Raw genomic sequence first — 20,942 nt, 5'->3', positions numbered from 1 at the left:
TTAAAATATCTGGCCTCCAAGTTACAAAAAAAAAAAAATAAAATCCACAAAAACAGAAGAAAGAGGAATTTACTAGAAACTTTCCGAACATCCGATTGCCTAGATTTAAACATCACATTAACTGCCTCTTCCATGCTAAAACAGTTAAATAATCCAGTTTGAAAATCAACCTAGGATTACATATATAAAAATGCAACACTGATTTAAAACTTCAGATAAGATTTTACCTTGTATTTCAAGGATATTTCAAGAATATGCACATTAACACAGCTCAGCTGCTTCATTAAACTCCACTAAAACAAAATCGCAACTGAGCCTCACAATACACAGAATACATTGATTACCTGGGGATATTAATGGCTTACTGGAATGCAGCAAGAAGCTTTGGCCTATCGTATTGTTTCATAATACATAACAATTAATATTTAATATAAAAGACTGCATTCCCATTTTCTACTAAATTAGCTTCCAGGCACTTCAATGCTGAAGAAGAATCAGTTTCATACTGAAAGCTGTATATACAATATAGGTACAGATTGAAGGAAAACAACTTGCATTAAACCAGGACTATATGGTGTCAGGTGACATTGAGGCTTGCATGCTGGAGGGAATGATCTCAGAAAATCCTTCCTATAGAAGGCACTTGGAATGATAAAAACACATATAAAAATACCACCCCCAAACCTAACTGACTGACATCAAGGTATGCTGACAAACCCATTAATCCTTTCCTCTTGTGGGCTTCACCAGGTAGGGAATAAACAAAAATGCAGGAAAATAAACAGCCTTATAATTCAAGAGCTGTCCTATAAAAAAAGTGAACCACTCTTCACACACATTTTTCCTACTAACAATGCAGTGGAGAAAAACTTATGCTTCAGCTTATATAAGGAGGAAAATGCAACAACTCCTTTGTGTATTTGAAGTGTGGTAAAACTCATTTTCCAAGCATGTCACCTTGCACGTTTATGATATCAATAAGCTATCTAAATTTCTTCTCTTCATACACTACTTCCAAATTCAGGACAAGATATTTCATCAGCAATACTAGATATCATTTTCACTGGTTTTCTAGTGAAATATATTGCCTCACTCCAGTGACAAGACAAGAAAAAACATATGAGTCAGAACTATAATGCTAGGTCTTTTAGAAGTGAATCAAAATTTGTCAGCTGCTTAGCAAAGAACTACTTAAATCTTAAGTTATGCATAAATATTTCCACCCATCTGAAACTTCTGTTGGCTGATTAACATACTAAAAAAATACATTATTTCTGAAGCAGAGTAAGATAAATGCATGTTCCTTAGCTGTACATATAACTGGACCACTGAACTAATAACAAGTATGGTATCAGGTTACCATTCAGCTCGTAAAAATTTGCAATGAACTCAATAATTGATCACTGTTTTTTTTTCAAAAATACCAGCTCTTTGATCCTTCCCATTTCTTCCAAAATATTCTGTTAATCCATCTCAGTTTTAAGATCATCTATAATAATGCTGAGACAGACAGGAACTGACCTCACAGCTTGACAAAATTAGTTTTTCATAATAAGAAAACAACTTACAGAAGAAAAACAAAACAACAAAACTGGAAACCTTATTCCTAAATGCAAAAATATGTCCATCCTTTTACACCTATGAGGAAGAAAATCAAATCTCTTGCTAAATACACATCACGACTTCTGACATTTAAATAAAGTAGACAGCTTGCAGGATGAAAATGCATTCTGGTCCTTGAAACACATTTAAATTCTATTGAAACCCCCCCATGTGCCAGTTGAGCTCTGAATATCTCAGAAAGGCTGCAATACAGTTTACAAATGCATAACAAGGGGCATATCTACTCTCATCTCTGACAGAATCACATACTTAATTGCAATTTAGCCATTTTGTTGCTAGACAATTTTCCTCTTTTATGTTCATTTTAGCCCAAAAGAAGATGCACATAGTATCTCTGGGTCACAGTAGATCACACATGTGGCCATACAACCTGAGCCACTTATTCTTAACAAAAGGACAAAAAGAGTGCATCATTCATACCATCAATACTGTCTTGGAGGAATCCCCAGGGTATCGAAGACTGAAGACCATCAAAGATCCCAGAAAGCAAAAGAAAGTAAGGGTGGCAACATTTCTAACATCTAACAAAGACTCCACAAGAGGAATAGTTCCCATTGTCCAGTCACAGCATAATTCTGAAGGATTGAGAAGAAGCCAAGCATTTACAGGGAGGAGGTAGTTGAAAGTCAGTTGTCTTGCTGGGGATGGACTAACAGCAGCTGGGTTATCAAACCTAAAGCAAAAGAAAGGAGAAAAAGGAGCTTTTAATCAAGAAAGATATGGTTTTGATTCACTTTGCAGCAAACTTTAGAGTCATAGCTAGAACTACTAACTATAGACATGTAAAATATTCTAATCCTCCTGCATTTGTCAGGTGTGAAACCATGCACAATGATTCATTGAAGAGAGGGATAGAACCTCCTCCATGTTTATAAAACTGTTTTGGGATATAATCAACATAAGTTTGAAGAAACAGAATGATTTACATCTCGAGTTCAGTGGTCCTTGCTCATGTTTTTAATAGTTTGTCTCATTTCCTTAGGGGCAGTATTAAATCCTTGTATTTCTACATTGCTCAAACTTAAAATAAATTAGTTTTTCAGTTCTAATGTCATTGATATACACCTATTCAAGTAGTCTATCTAAAGACAACCATGTTTTCCACATAGTACATACCTAAAATGTAAAATATATTCTATATGTAGAAGAGGAAAGATATAAGAGGTTTGGAGAATTCAGCCAAGGTTCAAACACAGAGACAATAAAAAAATACTTAAGCAATAAGATATTTAATTTCTGAATTCATAAGATAAACTATCAACTGTAAACTTTTTTAAATGTCTGCCTGCTCAGATACCTCAATATTTTGGACATTTTAGTCAACAGTTGCTGAAATATATCATTCAGCAATTTCACAAAAAATGCAATACTGTACTGACATTGAACAATAATATTAAAAAATACACTTGCAGTGAGTAACACTTAAGTTCATATCTTTCTGGCCATTTCATTCTGACTTTATTAAGTCACATTTTGTTTATAAAAAAAAATAAATAAAACACTTTACTATTACCTTGTAAACACTGGAAGCTGAGACTGGATAACCTGGACTCTGACAACTACAAGCAGGAGTGTACTGAACATGAGGACTATGAGCTTCAATAGTGTTTGGAGCATAGAGAAAGGAATACTGCCCTTCCCTCGAAGAATCTGTACAGCTGTGTCCAATAATGCTGGCAAGGTGTACTGCAAATTAAAAAATTGTTTATAATCAGACAGGGTACTCATTACTCCCTTATATAAATATGAGCTACCTAATACTTTTTTCCTTGGTTTTCTGTAAACATCTGCTCCAATAGTTACTTAATTCAGCTTCTTGGCGCCTTCATGAAAGGTCCCCAAAATAAGGTCTCCATTCTAATAAACTATTCAAGTATTCTTGCTAACACTATCACAGCTGAACCTGTACACCTGGAGCTATTTTGTGCTGACAGATCAAAAAAATTGTACCATCTTCAGAGACTTGAACAAATGAACCAAAACCACGAGATAAACTCTCAAGAAGAAAAAAATCACTATTTTCAGAATTATCAGCCCCTCTGAAAACTTGCCCTATAAACAAAATTCCTTACGAATGACAGAAATACTGTTCGCTTCTTAATTAGCCCTGGCTATTTTATGTCTCTGCTACAGTAAGGTGTCATTCCTTGCCTCATGAACATCATAATCTTGCACAGTTTCCTATTACATAAGCTAATTTCTGCTCTGTGTAACTCTTCCCCTTCGTCGTTGTGACTGCTGGTGATGATTTATTGCTTCATGTATACTAGTTGGCTAAACTACAGAAAGTGAAAGGATTTTGAGGATTGGTAAAACTCTCATTTCATGTGACACCTGTGCTTTCAGAAGCCTCAGTTTGCATTTTATTTTTCCTACTCAACTGACTCACACAATCTTGTTAAACTTTAGTGAAATTGAAGATGAGATCAAAAGTTACTAAAAGAAAGGAAGACTGGGCTGAAAACCATGGATGTACTGGTGATTTCCTTAAAAATCCAGCTAGAAAATTGCATTTTAACTCATTAGATCTGCAAAGGCAATAGTTACAAAGACATATTTGTGATTTTGGTATTTTGGCCTTAATTATAGGTCCCCAGGATAGACAATATTTAAAATTTATTGGTGTATTGTTTGCAAAATTTTCCTGCAAGTAATTAAGGAATAATAACTATAAAATTTTAAAATGTGCAATGCTACATTTTAAATGACAATTATTTTGATTATTTAAAAGTTTAGAATTATTTAATTGCAGGAAAACCTTCTTTAAGGAAAAGTTACTATTAATTTAAAGGCTTATCAATGCTTAAAATGAAACTTATCATAACACTATTCTTAGAACAACAAATTTCTTAAGAATATCACTTATTTAAATAGGACTACTCTAAAACATCCGGTTTCTCAATAGAAAATGATTAAATGAATCTGTATATAATATGTTCTCTATTTTTACTACACGGATTAAAAACAAATAATCCCCTAACTTGATCCACCTCCAACTTTAATCCAGACTGCTACATGTTAGGATTCGGAAATCTCAGACAGCTAAAACCATAGGTTTCCATTAAGACCTGTCAAGTATTTACTAAGTATTTTGCTAACATCTCTGCATGGCATGTAAAGGACAACTTGGAAATCATTTGATTCCCTCACCATGAACTGTCAAACATGAACTGACTCAAAAAAATCTGAAAAATGTAACAGAACTATTGAGTTAACCTGAACTGAGAAAGATCAGTGCTAAAATATGATGCTTTGAGGTACTTAATTTCTCATAACAGAAATTCACTTTATTTTTCAACAGCTTACCCCTTGAGCAATAAAGACTTCATACACACAGCATATCCCCACCACAGTTATTCCCTGTTCTTTACACAGTGTTGCAACAGCTACTAGAAATACAGTCACTGCAATTGGAGTCCACACTGCAAATAAAGAAGATGTTATTGAAAATGTTCCATCTTACAAAAACCACAAACATTTAATAAAGTAAATTAATCTAAAAAGTGAAGGCTTTGGCCCCTCATGCTTAAATATGCCATGTTCTGTAAACTTGTTTAGTATGTAATTTCTTATGAAAGATGACTAGTTTTACTCTACAGAAAATAATACAAATGCATCAAGTTTAAAACTGCCTCCCTTAAATTGAAAGAAATAAATGAAGGGTAAAAGACTAATTTATAAATAAGTAAAACAAAATATCTCAGTATTTCCTAAATCACCAAAGAATTTTTGGAAATGGAATACTTTTATTATTTCTCACTATGTCAATCTGATTCTAGCAAAAACGAAAGCCTCCTTCATCTGCACCGAAACTTTGCAGCTTACTTGTGACTGACCATCTGAGGTACCTCAGCCCACTTCCACTTACATTGCAAAAATAAAAGCACAAGGATCCCCTAGAGTAGGTATTATTAAACTAATTAAATAAACGCCTAAGTCTTGGGGGAAAAAAATGCAATGTATAATGGAAAGTAGTATTATGTGGGTATCTTGGCTCTGAAGAGGCTTTGGTACACACTTGCTGAATAACCAGTACACCTCTATTATGGTTGTAAGAGTTTTAAGGAAATCAAATTATATCTCTATTTGTCAATCATTTACCTATGGTATTATCTGGCCCTTTAGACTTTGTGTATGACAAAAAAGCAGCTAGGAAAAAAATAGATGACAAAAGCTCTGCTCTGCCCACAACTCCAGTTACCTGAAAAATAAAAGAAGAAACACCTTAATTATTATTAAATATTTATTATTATTTGACATTTTAAGATAGCATTTGTTGAGTTTTTATTAGTTATCTAAGTATGTTATTTTTATGTTATTAGATACTTATTATTATATAAAGCTAGCAAATCTTTAAGGAAGTATTCCAAAGAGCAGAGGAGTCACAAATTTCCCAGGAGCAAGAAATTAGGTAAGGAAAGCAAGAATTCAGTGTTGCTGAGTAGAGAACTGCTGGTCGAACTAAAGTGAAAGAAGGAAATGCCCAGGCAGCAGAAACAAGGACAGATAAACTGACAAGAATAACCTGGGACAAAGCTCAGTTGTGCAGAGATGGGATGAGGAAGGCCAAGGCAAAGCTGGAACTGAACATGGCAAGGGACATAAAGAATAATAAAAAAGATTTCTACAGGTAGGTCAACCAGAAAAGGACTGTCAGAGGTGTAGCTCCCCACACCAATAGAGCTGAAAAACTGGTAACAATGGACAAGGAGAAGGCTAATGTACTCAACATTTCAGTGTTCAATAGCAACCTCTCTTCTCTTGATGAGACAGAGTAGAGTGGATTTTATGAAATTCAGAGAAGCATTAAAACTCATATGGCAGAGGGCTGTTTCAGAATCCCAAAAGAAACAGAGATTCATTCCCATTTCAAGAACTGTTTTCAAAAAACGCTAAGGTGAAACCAACAACCTGATATGGATGACAGGTCATTATGCTCATGGCTATTGCAGTAGCCACTGTGTTGATTACAGTACCTTCTAGGACTACCATACTTCCTCACTTATCCTCTTCTGTAAAGCCTCTGATTGCTTCCAAACGTTTACAAATAACATGGCTAAAAACCAGCATACTGTCCTGAGGCAGATGGTTGTATTTAGCTAAGGAAACTGCATAGCTCATGATTTAACTACGATGATGCTGAAAACTTTACCATCCAGACCCAGCTAGAAAGTTTTACTGCTAGTACATTCTTGGCCAAGCATGGTTGATCTAGCACAGCATAAAATGAGAAAGTAACTCAGTATCCAAGGTCATAGTGTAAAGAAAAGCATTCTAATCTGAATCTGAAATCACACTTTAGTAGTTCTCTTGGGACTACTATATGTTTACCAAAAGATTCACTGAATCATGCACAAAGCATGTGGCACAATTGGTAAGACACCACAGTTTGTGTTAGTATTTTGAAGAGCGTCTAAGTATTTGTTTCCAAAATATCTTAAGATGTTTCAAAGATTCCTGGTCTAGATTCCAAAATTGTGTAGCATTAAGACATTAAAGAGAACTTTATCTGTAGATCAGTTGAAAGAGAACATTAATAAAGCATGTTGGTGCCTCCACAGTTCACTGTCAACACAGAGGTTCTATTTCTGGATACAAACGTGACTTATGAGAGAAAATTCCAGCTCTCACAAGGTTAGTTGACATCCTATACTTATAGAGGTAGTTCACATACTTCTGGCCAGAACAGTAGCAAAGCAGCTAGGAAGACTGAACTGGAATTGTAAAGACAAGGACAAAAGAAACTATGATGCTGCTATTCAACCCATTTCCTAAAAAATTCTTCCTCAGAAAAACAAATACTACCAATGCAAGAGCCTAGCTTCCTTCTGAACTCAAGCAGAAAAACATCTACTTATCCTGCTCTGATAACATTTCCAGGAAAAATCTGTTTATTGTAAGAGAGGCAAAGGGTTGAAATATTTATGTATTGTATCTGCTGTTTCAAACTCTTGTGCAGTTGACTAGTAAGTAGGAGATTAATTTGAAGGAATTAAGACCAGATACCTTTCAAATATAAAAGATATAAAAACCCCTAGTCCTAACATACATCTCATTATTACCTCCTCTTTTCTGTGTAAGGAGACTTTCATTGTTCTTTTTACACAGTAAAAAAGGTAGGGTAAGAAGAAGCCAAGTCCTTATCTGACTCCTCACTGAGTGCCTAGGTACAACAGCAGGGGATTCAACTCGAATCGGTGTCGCAGTTCCCAGGCCAGCACCAAGCTGCAGCCATCCCTGTGTTACAGTGCCCCCACGTGGCCGACACCGGGCATTACACAGCCTTTGCCAAATCGCTTCAGAACAACGCAACGCTGTCTTTCGCAATTCGCTTGTGTTACACAATGGGCTCTAGGTTGCACGGCACTTTTTATTAACTCTGACGCACAGTACTAAAAGCATCTGTGCTACTTATTTCGGACGGAATCTGAGAGTTCAAGTATAATAAAGAGTCACTCAAATTTGGACGGAAAGTGGAAAAATTACACCCAATGATCTAACCTGTGAGCCACTAACACAAGTCACTGGCAACTTGCTAACGCTCCTGCAAAGATCCTATCACACTTACTACAAAGAGGCAATGCCAAATTTGGCAATTTAAAGCATGTTTTTTTCAAAGAACAAGAAAACCAAATGAAACGCAGAATTTTATTTTTTTAACCCATATTTTATCCAAGTTTTTAGAGGAGTTTGTGCTTTGGAGTAAGCAGAAATTTTTAGGTGCCTATCTTCTGCATTTTAAACATTCCATTAACTTCTAGCAATGACATATTAGTAACTCAATTAAAAGTCAACTTTATCAACTCAAGTCCTGTAAAATTTGCTCAAAATACATGGATGCAGGCTTCTTAACTATTGCTTAAAGGGATCAGTACTAGTAGTGAGAGAGATGCAAACTCTTTACCCAACAAATCAGGACCAAAAAAATTACAACAAAGTAAGAGCAAACCGCTCTTACTTTATTACAATTGAAAGACTCTATGCCCCGCTTCTAAACAAAAAAACCCCACCCTCCACACAATAAAGTGGTTTCACCTCCAAAGCAGCAAAGATTCAAACATTTTCAGTTTTCTGAAAATAAGCTAATACTATTTTTAAAAAAAGAGACAGGGTTTTGCAACACCTGTACTCAAACCCAGGAAAGTAAATTGAAGGGGAGCAGAAATAACAGCAGAAAACACCATAAATCTGCTTTATCAGATTTTCTGGCAGAAATAAATCTAATGAATGCTGATCACACGACTTACTTTCCTCCACAACACCACAAGCCTGGTTGGCCATTAAAAAGTATATGATTAGAAAACTTGTACAAATAAAGCTTTTTGGGTTCTTTTTTTTTTTTTAACAGCAGTGAAGAATTCCTTCAGAATCAAAGAAAAGAGGAGAGAACTTGTTTCTTCTTCCTTACATACTATATGTTAAAAAAGTGGAAGGTTCAAACAGAATTGGACCTAAGCTGGCTATAGCATAGCAACAACAATCCTAGAGAAAGTCCCACTGAGACAGACACATTGACATAAAGGAAAGTAGACAGAATAGACATGATGATTAGCCACAAGGGATTCTGGAAATGAATTAAGAGGCGTTCATAGTATTTGCAAAATAGGATACTGGATGAATCATCACAGAACACAAATGTCTACGTAAACTGAAGTCATAAAAGCCAATGTGCATAGCAGAGGCCTAAATTATTTAGTAACCAAATCATGTTTCTTTAATTATTTTCCAGTAGCTGCATGTAATGTAAAACAACTCTGAGCATGAAACTTTGTTACTTCTACCACTCACTGCAAAGGGAAGAATAAGTACGAGTAAAATCAAACTTTCTGGAGTTAAATATATATATACAAGCAGATATAAACACCATGAAATTTAAGTTTAATTAACACAGGTTGAACAAATTAAGCACATCACAGGTGTACCTACCGCTTCAGTATGTATTGGGTGCACTGCAAAGAGCAAGGATGCAACTACACTGCTCCTGTTGTCCAGGAAGAGCTTACAGACCTTGAGGAAGACTATGCAAACCACCACATGAAAGACCAGGTTTAGAAAGTGGTATGAAACTGCATTTAACTCGCTGAACAAGTAGTTTAAACGGAATGTTAGAACTGTGAGGGGACGATAAGATTTATGACTCCTCTCCTGAAAGAAAATGAACAAATCAATCAGTTACCACTAACTTACAAAGTGACTTTCACTCCCAAATACCTTTCTAAACACCTAAACACGTGAATCCCCTTCTACTGTCAGGCCATCTACCTTCAAAACAAAGATATAAAAATTAGTAGTCGCCCCCCCACAAAAAAAGCTTTTTTCCACTAGACAAGGTTAAGGATTTTTCCAGTAAAAACATGTTAAAAAGTACTATTTGAAACTTTACTGGGGGAATTTAGGAACCTACTTAACACTCAATGAATACAGAGCTAAATGGCATCGGGAAGCTTTGGTTACAGGGTTACATGAAAATTATGTATCAGAGTATATTTGCAGAGCTAGCAAGTATTATGTCACAAGGTAGGTTATGAACATAAGAAAAGATTATTGATAAGCAGAGAATGTATGAATGGAGGAGAATTTTTATTCATTTGCTCAGCAGTAATACCATGTGTGACTTTTAAAACTATATCAAAAACCTTAAACATTGTTAAATGGCAATGGCTAATCAAAAGCTCCAATGCCAATGCAGCTTTTCAGATAATACATAACCACTCCATACGGGCTAGAAATCAGAAACCCTGAATTCATATCTATCTATCTATCTATCTATCTATCGATATATATATATATATGTACACAAATTAATTTAAAAGATTCAATATCCTAATTCCAGGCTTTGTTGTTTAAGTGTTATCTTTCCTTCCAGATTGCATTTAGAAATAAATACCCTAGTATGTCAATATCTACCTTTTGCAGGAGAAAATAAATTGGTAGAGGTGCTCAATTTGATATTGTGATTACTTAGGAAATAACATCTTGCAGCTGTGTGCTGTCAGTACAACTTCCTTTTCTTACTAGTTCTTTTATTGAACAAAGAATACAAGCTATGTGTGTTCCTGATATTATTGTACAAAATACTAACACCATCAAATTCCATCAAATCCAAGCTATTCTGGTAAGACCACATTAGGAAAAAGAAGTATAAAAACACTCAAAGGTTTTTTTCAATTTCCTATGCTTTTCAAAGTGTTTCACGAATCATTTACCTCAGACATTGGAGTGCCCCAGAAGTCATTCTGAAACAGATTTCTTAGAGGAGTAGAAGGATGCAAATCTTTATTGTCCAAAATTGCTGAAACATCATCAAAAACAAACCCACAAAAGAGACTGTTCCAGTAGCAGGCTGCCACCACACCAACGATTAGTGCTGCTTCCTTCAGGCTTACGTCAGCCATCTTCTCTAGGAGGTTTCATGGACAAAAGCTGAAATATGTGTAGAGAAACTTGAGCAGTTTTACTTACTAAACTTGATAAAGAAAGTCAAATTAAGACATCAAATACTTTAGAAGTTAATGACACTCCATATCTAAAAATCAGTAAGATAGAAAAGTTTCATCATGGTTTAGTGTTTAGTGTAAATACTCTCATTAAAATATCTTATCCTTAAAAAGCCTTACAAAAGGTGGATACTCTGCTAATTTTCATGTTGTACTTGGGGGAAAGAAAAAAAAAAGCATTGGTAATAAATTGTGATGCAGTTTTTGCCAAACAGCTATGCAGCTCAAGTGAGTGCTGCAAACTCATAAACTATGAAAAATAAATTCTCTGGAATCCTGAGTAATTTAACATACACAAAATTTTAAGTTAGCAGAGGCAGATAGTGAGTCAATTATTTATGGGGTTTAGGTTTAAAGGTGTTTCTCAAAATTTTTCAAAAGCAATTAAAACTAAAACTTCAAACATTTTTATGAAAAAACAGGAAATTTGTAGAACTTCATATATACAGGGGTTCAATGACAGGTAGAGGACATTAATAATAATAAAAAGTTAAACTTACCATTGAAGGTCACACTAGGCTTATTTGCGTTCTTTGTAGAAGAAAATGCCCTCAACTCTACCAATTGCTCTGATGTCACCGATTTTTCATGAGACTACTGTCTAAAAAATAGCATGCAAAAAACCCAAAATGAACTTTGTATTATTTTCTCTCATCTTACATAAACTTCCTAAGCCCTAGAAATCATCAGTCAGCAGTTTTATAATTATTCACAAAATATTATATGGGTGAACTGACCAAAAGGGGAAACTACTGTGTACTGTGTTGTTCAAAAATACCGTTCTGCCTTGGAAGAGTACGGAGGTAACTACAAGTCATGTCTTTTGACCACTGGTTGGCAATGCATAGACCACTGCCAACTGCTGGGACCAAAGATACTGAAAAGCTACAGACAGTTAAACACTGACTTCATTTTGAGAAAATGGACATGACTGAACAGGAGTATTTTCCCCCATACTATAGAGGGGGAGTATCTGTAAGGAGACAGAGCAGCTAATAATAGCCAGAAAATGTGGATCCATAAATATGCAATGACTGCAGCCTTATGTTCATCACAGTTCACACATCAAAGCTGATGAGCTATTTGAAAGCTAGTCTGCTTTATTGTCCTAAACCCTGAAATCCTGGTGATTATTTTTTCTTTGGTCTGCTGGGCTTTTTAAAAATTGTGTTCAGATTTATTATATAACATGCTGAGCTGGAAGGAACTCACAAGGATCATGGAATCCAACTTCTGGCCCTGCACAGGACAATCCCAAGAATCACACCATGTGCCTAAGAGTGTTGTCCAAATGCTTCTTGAATGCTAAAAACAGGCCAGAGAGATCTACATAGGTGATCTTGTTTGTGGTTTGCAGCGTGGACCTGAGAGCATGACAATCACTCATCACCACAACTAGTGGCAAAGCAACAGCGGGGTAGAGGAAAGAATAAATGTGCAATAAGATGCAGGTGCAGCTAAACTAAAAACCAGGACACCCAAAGAAATCAAACCAAACCAGTCGATGTTCCTAACATAAGTTAAGGACTTTTTTTACTTTTGTAGTACTTGGAGCACTGGCTATTGATGTTACTTCAACCAATAAAGCCTCTTATTTAAAGTTGCCACCACCTTTGTAATTAAGAAAAATAAGTAAAAAACCCACCACAATGTTGAAGGATGTTGCTACATCCTATTCATAAAATCATACAACGGTTTGGGTTGGAAGGGACCTTACAGATCATCTAGTTCCCATCCCCCTGTGACGGGCTTGATCCAACTACTTTAAAACACTAAGCTAAGTTTACAACTGAAGCTATCTATGGTCTTCTTGGCAGCCAGAGAAATCTTATTAAAAAAGAAAACAAAGCATGCTACAGGAATGCATGAAGGGACAGCCCACTTCTGAACTTGACCTCACCACTTTTTAGTCACCCCTTCAAAGAAGGTGGATATGAAACATGCTTCTACTCTGTCAGAATTCGAAATTCCTTTTTTTGCAACAGCTTCTGAACAGTGCACATCCTACTTCTCGAAGTTCACTAATTCTACTGAAAAACACTGACATCTGAAAAGGACCTAAAGTAAACTTATCAGGATTTTCCAACACATAAGTGTTTATTATGTTAAATAGTGTGACATAGGAATATTACCACACGGAACCAACTGTAGGTTTATTTAAATTCAACCTTTAAGAAAAGGCATTGTTAGGTTAGTAGGGTTTTGGTGACCTCTAATTCTTTAACAATACTTATTCAGAAACACCTACTGTTACCCAACTAGCAAAAAATGAAAATTGATTCCTAAGTAATGCATCTTATCAAAATGAAAAGCTTAACCAGCCTTAATTATCAGCTCTTTCAACTTTTAGTAGGTTTTTGTGGAGGCCCATTGGCCTGCCACACCTCTGCCTGCTGCCTTGCCCTAGGAATGACATCCCTTGAATAGGATGTCCCTTGGATGAGCTGTGATTACCTTATCTCAACCCTCCTGGAAGGATGCTCCTTAGCTTGGCACACCTTTTCTTATCATGGTGAGCTATCCTCGAAAATCTTCTGTTATCCCACCATGCCCTAGTACCCATGTTAATCCTTTGTAACCCATTGGTCTTTCCCCCTTGGTACCACCCTTGCTTTCCCCCATAAAAACCCCAGCTTTTCCCCCAGTTCTTTGGGGAGCAGTCGTTCCTGGCTCCCTTCACAGAGCTGCTGGATAATAACGGAATCTCTGCGGAATTTGCCATACGACGCTTCCCATTTCTCTGTCCCTGAGTCAGCCTGGGATAGCCTCGCAAGCAGAGCTGGAATCACTGAGCCGAAATCCCTGATCAGAGCTGATCACTTGTGGCCACAGGCCACAGCTTGCTGAGGCTTATCCGGCGGCTAGGAGACCTGCCAGAAAACCCCCTAGAAGGCAGTGCCTTGTGGGATTCTCTCTCTAAGGAAGGTTCCCGGCTTTCCGGGTCTGGGGCATCAGATCTCCACGGACTCCTTAGCAGCCAACAGGTTTTCACTTTTCCACACGTGAAAAATCATATCAAAACATCTACTTTACTTCTCCCTTAATCCTAAGTGATTCTGATGCTTTCACAAGCCCTTCATTTTGCTCCGAACTTCTAGTATTCCTTCCACTCAGAACTCCACCCTCAATGCCACTATTAACCATGCTGCTCCCTTACAGAGCTACACTTACCTACATGCCAGCTGAAGGGAAAACATTGTTTTCATCTGAATGAAAGGGAACTCTTAAGCATAAATAAATTCAGATATTAGATAAATCCAAAGTTTATGTTCTAGTGGCTAGCCCACAACCAGAGAAACCTTTCAGAGAACTCCAGAATATATTCACATTTAACACTGAAATTCTTTATTGCAATTCACCTTCTTCTTTACATGCACATTTCAATCAGAGATACAATTACAACTACATGCAAATACATGGCTATACTTTGGTCTTTCAAGACAAGTATTTGAATCACAGACGCTCTAGACAATCCTTAACAGTTTTACTAAATTTACTGTAAGCAATAAATATTTGCAACAAAATGCCCCATTCTGGTTTTAGCAGCAAGTCACACAACATACTGCTTGAACTGTACCAAACTTGGTAATCTCTAAAGAATCACACCATAACCCTCTCAAATTTTGGCTGTGTGCTGAAGTACTAGGTCTTGCAAACGTAGTGAGAGACCTAGAGGCATAATGGAAATCAGAGAGAAATCTGGTAAAGTCCCCATATTAAAGCACTCTGCTTCCAGGCTAAGCACAAAGAGAAAAATGGGAAATCTAAGGTTGCGTAAGTACAACCTGTAGATTGCACAAAACTGTAGCACAGGTACTTTACTACTTCTGATTTGCATTCTGGCATTCTAAGGTCTTATTTTCCTGAAACATACTGTAAAGATACAGTCAGGAAAATTACTTTTTTCCACCTGGTCTGATTACAGGGTACTTTTAAGGCTGTTGCTGACTGAAAGCATAAGTATGGAAAAAAAAAAACAAACTGCAGTCCTTTATGTTAGCATAACAAAGCAGATTTTGAGGAAGTCTTGCCATCAGAACTACTATGTCTTATCTGCTACTGTAGCTGGGTCCACCCTCACACTCCAAGCTCCAAACCTGCAATGATCATCAGAATGCTGAGAATGCAAAACTAAAGCAGAGGTTTATAAAAGATCATCTGTATTTTAGTAAGCCAGGGAAAAGTATGCCTCCCAATTAACTCAGTGGAAAACAGCAACTGCTTCTTGGCAACCAAAACTGCCTCCATGCCAACTAATCTATTATCAATTTGATGTTGGAAAGCAAGAAGCCATCTAAGGAGTATATAACACTGAGAACCTTGGAAATCACAAATGTGCAAGAGGCTGCTTAAGCCTTGGTATGGCTGGGCTGCTCATGTGAGTGGATATATTCTCCTTCTTACCCAACTGGCACGTCGATCAACCCAAGTACGGTCTTTCCAGTGCCAGTACTTCACTCCCAGAGATTGATGTATTTGATAAACACCTGCAAAACACTGTCTAACAACTTCTTTGTTAAAACAAACTTGCTGCAAGGGAGAACCACATCACTGCCTAGTCCTAAACATGCAAACAGACCGACCATCCTTCAAGTTATTTTTTTATTTTTTCATCTCATCTACCTGCTATTTTCATACCTGCTAAGACTGTTCTTCAGATACTTTAACCACCCCTTGGGCTGTATGACTGCCAGCTCGTGGTCTAGTGCACAGCCACAGAGCTACAATTTGACTGGATGACATCAGGACAGACATGTACTTCACATACTTTATTACAAAAGACTTCTGTTGGATGCTTTAATTTGCAACAATATCTGACCACATCATGAAGAATACACAGCTGAAAACAATAAACAGCAAGGTAAGCCTTGAGAGTCAGAAACTACACAGTAGTCATGAGAACCAAGTGTAAAAAAAAGAATATCCAGGCTGTGCAAAACAGCCTATCATTGGACTAAATTTCTTAGCCTGTCCCGCACAGAAATCTGAAATTTGCACTGCACCATTTTCACATTTGTACAGAGACATTAAGTGGAAAGGCCAGAAGAGAACCAGAACTCTCAAACCCATTTGGTTCATAAGGCACATAGTTTTCCTCTTCCAGCTTCTTGAGATTCCTCTAATAGTTCATCCAGTTTTCAAGAATAACAGACAAGAGTAAGAAAGTCCTACAAAACTGAAAAAATGCACTGACAAAAACCCAAGTAACAACCACCAAAAGAGCCAAAGCACTTTCAGAAGGTAAGAAAACAAAATATTTCCCAAAAATCTCTACTAAATCCATGACACTACAGATGGTTTAGCACAACACATGCAGCAAGATGCAGCAGTCTGCATAGGAAAACCTCTGTCACAAATAAAAAATGCATAATGATATTCTAAGAGTATTCTCAGTCGGGAAATTTGGGAGTGCAGAAGCCATTTTCTGTCCATTAGAATTTAGAAAAAATTGGCAAGTGTGTATCTTGGCAAGAATACAGCTGCAATCCCGAAAACATGCAAAAGCTATTTATCACTCCATAATTAGCTATCTTCCACCTAACATTAAAAGACCCTTGCAGGAATAAATATGTTTTTGTCCATTAGACATCTAACTATCAAATTTTAGCAACTTAAACATAGATTTAAATTTTTTTCTTCTACTGAGTAATGGCACTTTCACGGATTGAAAGGCGTTAATAACAACGTGTTATGCCAATTTACTAAAAAATAATCAGGCAATACTGGAGATTTATTTACTCTAGACATAAACCTTATTAATCACTGAAGGTTCTGAAATGTTTAGAACACTACGGTTCACACAGAAAACCTTCAAATTATCAAAGGGAGAAGAAAATGAAGAGCTGTTAAAAGCACTCCTAGGGTTATTTTTATTTTTAAACAGGTGAACAACTAGCTCATCTAAGAGTTGGTAGCTGAACTGATGAATATCAGCAGAGATATATACAAACGAGTAGTACAGTCACTTAAAATTAGCATTTTAATTCAGCTTCTGAGGCTCTGCTAATGTCCTAATTTGTATTGTCTACTTGCTAACCTTTGTTTTGAGTTAAACTGAACATTCTATTCTGCCGATTTACTACAAGTGTTTACTGACAGAGATCTTAATTTTGCCTCTGTTTTGCCTTTCCAACACAGCCTTAAACTTTATCTACTCTTAAAAACCCTACTCCAAGGAACAACTCCAATACGAAACAACTTAGATGCACAGCTGAGATCGAAATGATTGGGTTTGAATCTGATCTGGAAGTCAAGAAGCATTCGGGAATATGAGAGTAGAAATAATACAAAACATGCCTGGATTCCCCTTTTACCTTGCTGAGATCCTAAAACAGGGTAAGTACAACAAGTTATATGGTGAAAACCTTCTTCTGCAAAGTTTTCGCTACCAGATCAAGAGGCATGGGAAACACTATTAGGAAATACTCTTCACTACACAGGAAGGTAATGGCCTCCAGCCTTCTCTTCATATGGTTCTGAACAATTAACTAGAACAACACTGGCAGTTCCGATACAAAGTCAGAACACGTATTGCAGGCCAGATGAAAAATCTCCCAGAGGGAAAGAACTTGCTGGCAACCAAGCAGCTGAACTAACACTCAGGACATTTTAGGTTACTCTGGTATAAACAAGGACCAAATGTAACACAATTTAAAATGGGTGAGATGAAGATACTGGTTTAGCTGAGGGTTTAGTTTCAACTTCTTCAACGCAACTGGTATAAGTCAATACAAAATACAAACCACACAGGTCTACCTTGTACTTTATAATTTAAAAACTTAAATCAGTAACAGAATCTCACATTTCAATGTCAAACCTTTAGGGTTTTTTTTGCTACATTCAAACAGTAATAAACTAATAGCTGTTCTATTTAGTGTAACTACATAAAACATCTTTCATGGCCTCACTGATGCAAAAATAGTGTCTCTAAAATAACACTTATTACCACTCTCGGTGTTCCAGAAATGCAACAGCAGAATCTGCATACTTGTTTACTCCAAAGAATAAATGAACAAAAGCTACATGTGAGGTATAATCTGAAAACACAGCCTTTAGACTCTGCTACTCTGTCCTTACTTAGTATGCTGGGTCTGTATACGATTTCTTGTGTTCTTTAAATAACATTCCAATTGGCTTTTCACAGTGCAGTTTTTTTCTATTAGGTCTTTGCAAGGGCACACTGCTATCAAAGCTGTTATTTAACATGTATGCCTAACTCTTCTATCAATAGTAGTTCAAACCATTCACTGTGGAGCTGAAATGATTTCTTGACTCCAGAACTCTAAGTATCTACTCCTACTAAAAGAAGATTCACTTGCACAAAGTTCATCACGAGGTGATGCAAAACATAAGAAAAACTAATTTACTTGGTCCAAGCAATGCTGTATTTTAAATTTTTTTAATATTTTGTATGGGGTTAATACTTCAATTCGTTTTACTCTTTTTCTACTTTTGGAGTTTCCATGCCCACCTCAAATCCAAATACCTTTTACTTCTGCACCAATGGTCTTTACTAGCTGCACTACACAATTACAACCCAGATACAGTTTTGCTACCAGTAAATGTAATGTTTTCTCTGCTGACTCTGCAACTGAACACTAAAAATTGCTGACGCATATTAAATAAACACACTAAACAGCTATACTGCATTAACAACTTGTTAAGATTATGAAGATGACTTCTAAAAAAAAGCTCCTATAAAGAAACATTCTAGCATCAACAGATTATTTTCTCTACCACAGAAGGATTCATTTCCTGAAGGCTTAGTTTGTGGCTAAGGTGCCATTATTTTCTGTGTCACTTCAAACACCTATAAAAGTCTCTGTTACTAAGAAATCATTGTTTTACCCTTAATCATAGTTAATTTCATTTTTAGCAACATTACCCATTCATTAAATACAACCCAGACTCCTTCCCTTCCCTAACTACAGTTTGTTTTTTGCACCCAATATAAAGCTATAATTAACCAACCCCTGGCTGCGACATAAAAGTCTTTAGAGTTATGCTGTGACTGGAACAAGCTGCATAACTATAAGGAGCGCGAGGCATCTTGCATCTTGTCAGTCTTCATTAAAATATTAACACTGATCAAGAAATAGCAAAAAATTTGAAAACCATTATTAATCCAAAAAAGGACAAAAGTACAAAGATAACACCATAATAACTTTTCTCTTACTATTAAAACAAAACAAATCCACTTCAGCTCTCCCCAGTTCTTGAAAAAAATTAGAGACAAATACGCCTGGAATGGTTACTAGTTTTCTTTCTTTTATTTGAAAAGATGTTTTCCCACCCATTTAACTAAAACATAGAATCCCAAACTTTCTCCGCTATCGCACCACTACTACAACTCAGACTTACTGGCCAGTAGTACCCAATGGATTCGAGTAGTTTGTAAGTGCGATTTTCCCCGTGCCTTCTGGCCCCCGCTATTCCCCACCTACCCCCAAAGCACACACGTAGCCGGGCAGTCCCGCAGCCCTCCCGCCGGCCGGGCAGGAACCAGCACGTTGCCCGCAGCCCTGGGGCGAGGCAGGCAAGCTAAGGGCAGGCTGTGCGGCGGAGGCGCCGAGCCAGGGTGCGGTCCCGAACACCGCTCAAGCGGCGGAGTCAGGGGTCGAGGCCGCACCGCAGCCCGGCAGGCGGGGGGGGCTCACCGACGCGGCGCGGCACGGCAGGCATGGCCAGCGGACGGAAACTACCGGAGGCAGCAGCTACACCGGACCCGCTCACTTACTCCTTCCTTCCTCCCCCGGACAAGGCCCGTCACAGGGGAGCGGCCGCAGCGCGCCTTGCCCGCCCTACCTGAGGCCGGGACAAGCACCGGGGCCGCGGCCCCGCCACCGGAGCCGCCACCGGAGCCGCCACCCACCGCGCGCTCCGCCGCCGCCGCACACGGCGCAAGCGCGCCGCCCCGCTCTCCGCCCCGCAGGCGCTCTCGGGAAGAAGGTGGGCCCAGAGGCTTGCCGGGAGCTGTAGTCCCAGGGAGCACGCCCGGTGCCGGGAGTGGTGCTCGGGGCTCTTACCCTGGCGAAGCGGTGCGTTCGGGTGGGATCGTGCCCTGCCCACCTGGCTGCCTCTCCGGACTGTGAGAGCCCGCTTGGCAGCGTGGGGCTTGTCCGTGGGTGCCACGGGAGCACTGACTTTCCCTGCGCCCATGAATATCCGGGTCCGCGGGAGAGTCTGATGGCGTCGCCTGGCAGCGGCCACCGTCATCCTCCGGGAGCGGTGAGGCCACGGGGCGGGGGTGCTGCGGGCAAGGACATCAAAAGCTGCCGCCGGCCGGAGCGACCCGCGCTCCCTCGGGAGCGGCCGGGCTGGGGGCGGGGGGGCCACCCCGCTCCTGCGGGCCGGCCGCGGGTCCCGGGCAGGCGCGACCGGGAGCAGACGGCGGCGCGGGCCGGGCCGGGGAGGAGCGCGCCGCTGTGTCTGCGCTCGGCTGCTGCCGCTGCTGCGCCTGGTTGGGAAGGCGGCTACAAAACGAGGCGATTTGTTAATTCAGTAAAGCTGGAGTGAAACGGGGACAAAATTTGTTTCAGCAGCATAGTGGAGGGATCCTGGGCTGTCACTGCATCCTGTGGCTGGGATATGCCAAACAGGAGAGAATGGGAGCCTTGCAAAGAATCTCTCTCGTTTGGGGTTTTGTAATTAAGATCTTGTGCTTCGCGGAGCTGCTCCGGGTAAATGCAATTTGGAAGTCAAAAGTAGCTTAAACTGGATTGCTGCATGTAAACAAATACGGAGTTAGCAGAGCACATCTCCCGCGTGACTGTGATGCTTCTTGATATTAAGTCCCCTTGGAGTGCAGGTGACTGTGCTGCC

General features: G+C 38.5%; 2 protein-coding genes across 9 annotated transcripts in view; one reads left to right on the top strand and one right to left on the bottom strand.

The window, feature by feature from the left end:
• The window catches only part of TMTC3 (transmembrane O-mannosyltransferase targeting cadherins 3), a 30,653-nt gene extending 10,489 nt beyond the window's left edge, over positions 1-20,164 (bottom strand). Inside the window, exons 1-8 of one of the 3 annotated variants that reach the window (XM_088165039.1) lie at positions 20,147-20,164; positions 11,621-11,721; positions 10,830-11,046; positions 9,550-9,768; positions 5,725-5,824; positions 4,930-5,045; positions 3,137-3,309; positions 2,044-2,296 (exon numbers count right to left, since the gene is read on the bottom strand). In XM_088165039.1, the coding sequence (XP_088021165.1) occupies positions 2,044-2,296; positions 3,137-3,309; positions 4,930-5,045; positions 5,725-5,824; positions 9,550-9,768; positions 10,830-11,018 (1,050 nt within the window). In that variant the 5' untranslated portion in view covers positions 11,019-11,046; positions 11,621-11,721; positions 20,147-20,164. Of the gene's footprint in view, positions 1-2,043; positions 2,297-3,136; positions 3,310-4,929; positions 5,046-5,724; positions 5,825-9,549; positions 9,769-10,829; positions 11,047-11,620; positions 11,722-19,857; positions 19,877-19,925; positions 19,994-20,146 lie in introns of those variants that run through there. The other 2 variants (XM_014888848.2, XM_088165038.1) reach the window with 2 other exon arrangements.
• The window catches only part of CEP290 (centrosomal protein 290), a 47,304-nt gene continuing 46,458 nt past the window's right edge, over positions 20,097-20,942 (top strand). For 5 of the 6 annotated variants that reach the window (XR_015803796.1, XM_088165036.1, XM_088165035.1 and 2 more), the window contains exon 1: positions 20,097-20,348. The gene's annotated coding sequence lies outside the window, so the exon portion shown is untranslated. The remainder of the gene's footprint in view (positions 20,349-20,942) is intronic. The other variant, XM_088165037.1, reaches the window with a different exon arrangement.

This window comes from Sturnus vulgaris, chromosome 5, assembly GCF_052056855.1.
Source record: "Sturnus vulgaris isolate bStuVul1 chromosome 5, bStuVul1.hap1, whole genome shotgun sequence".
Classification (NCBI taxonomy): domain Eukaryota; kingdom Metazoa; phylum Chordata; class Aves; order Passeriformes; family Sturnidae; genus Sturnus; species Sturnus vulgaris.
The sequence above is the reverse complement of the archived record's forward strand: the minus strand, read 5'-3'. Positions and strand labels throughout refer to the sequence as shown.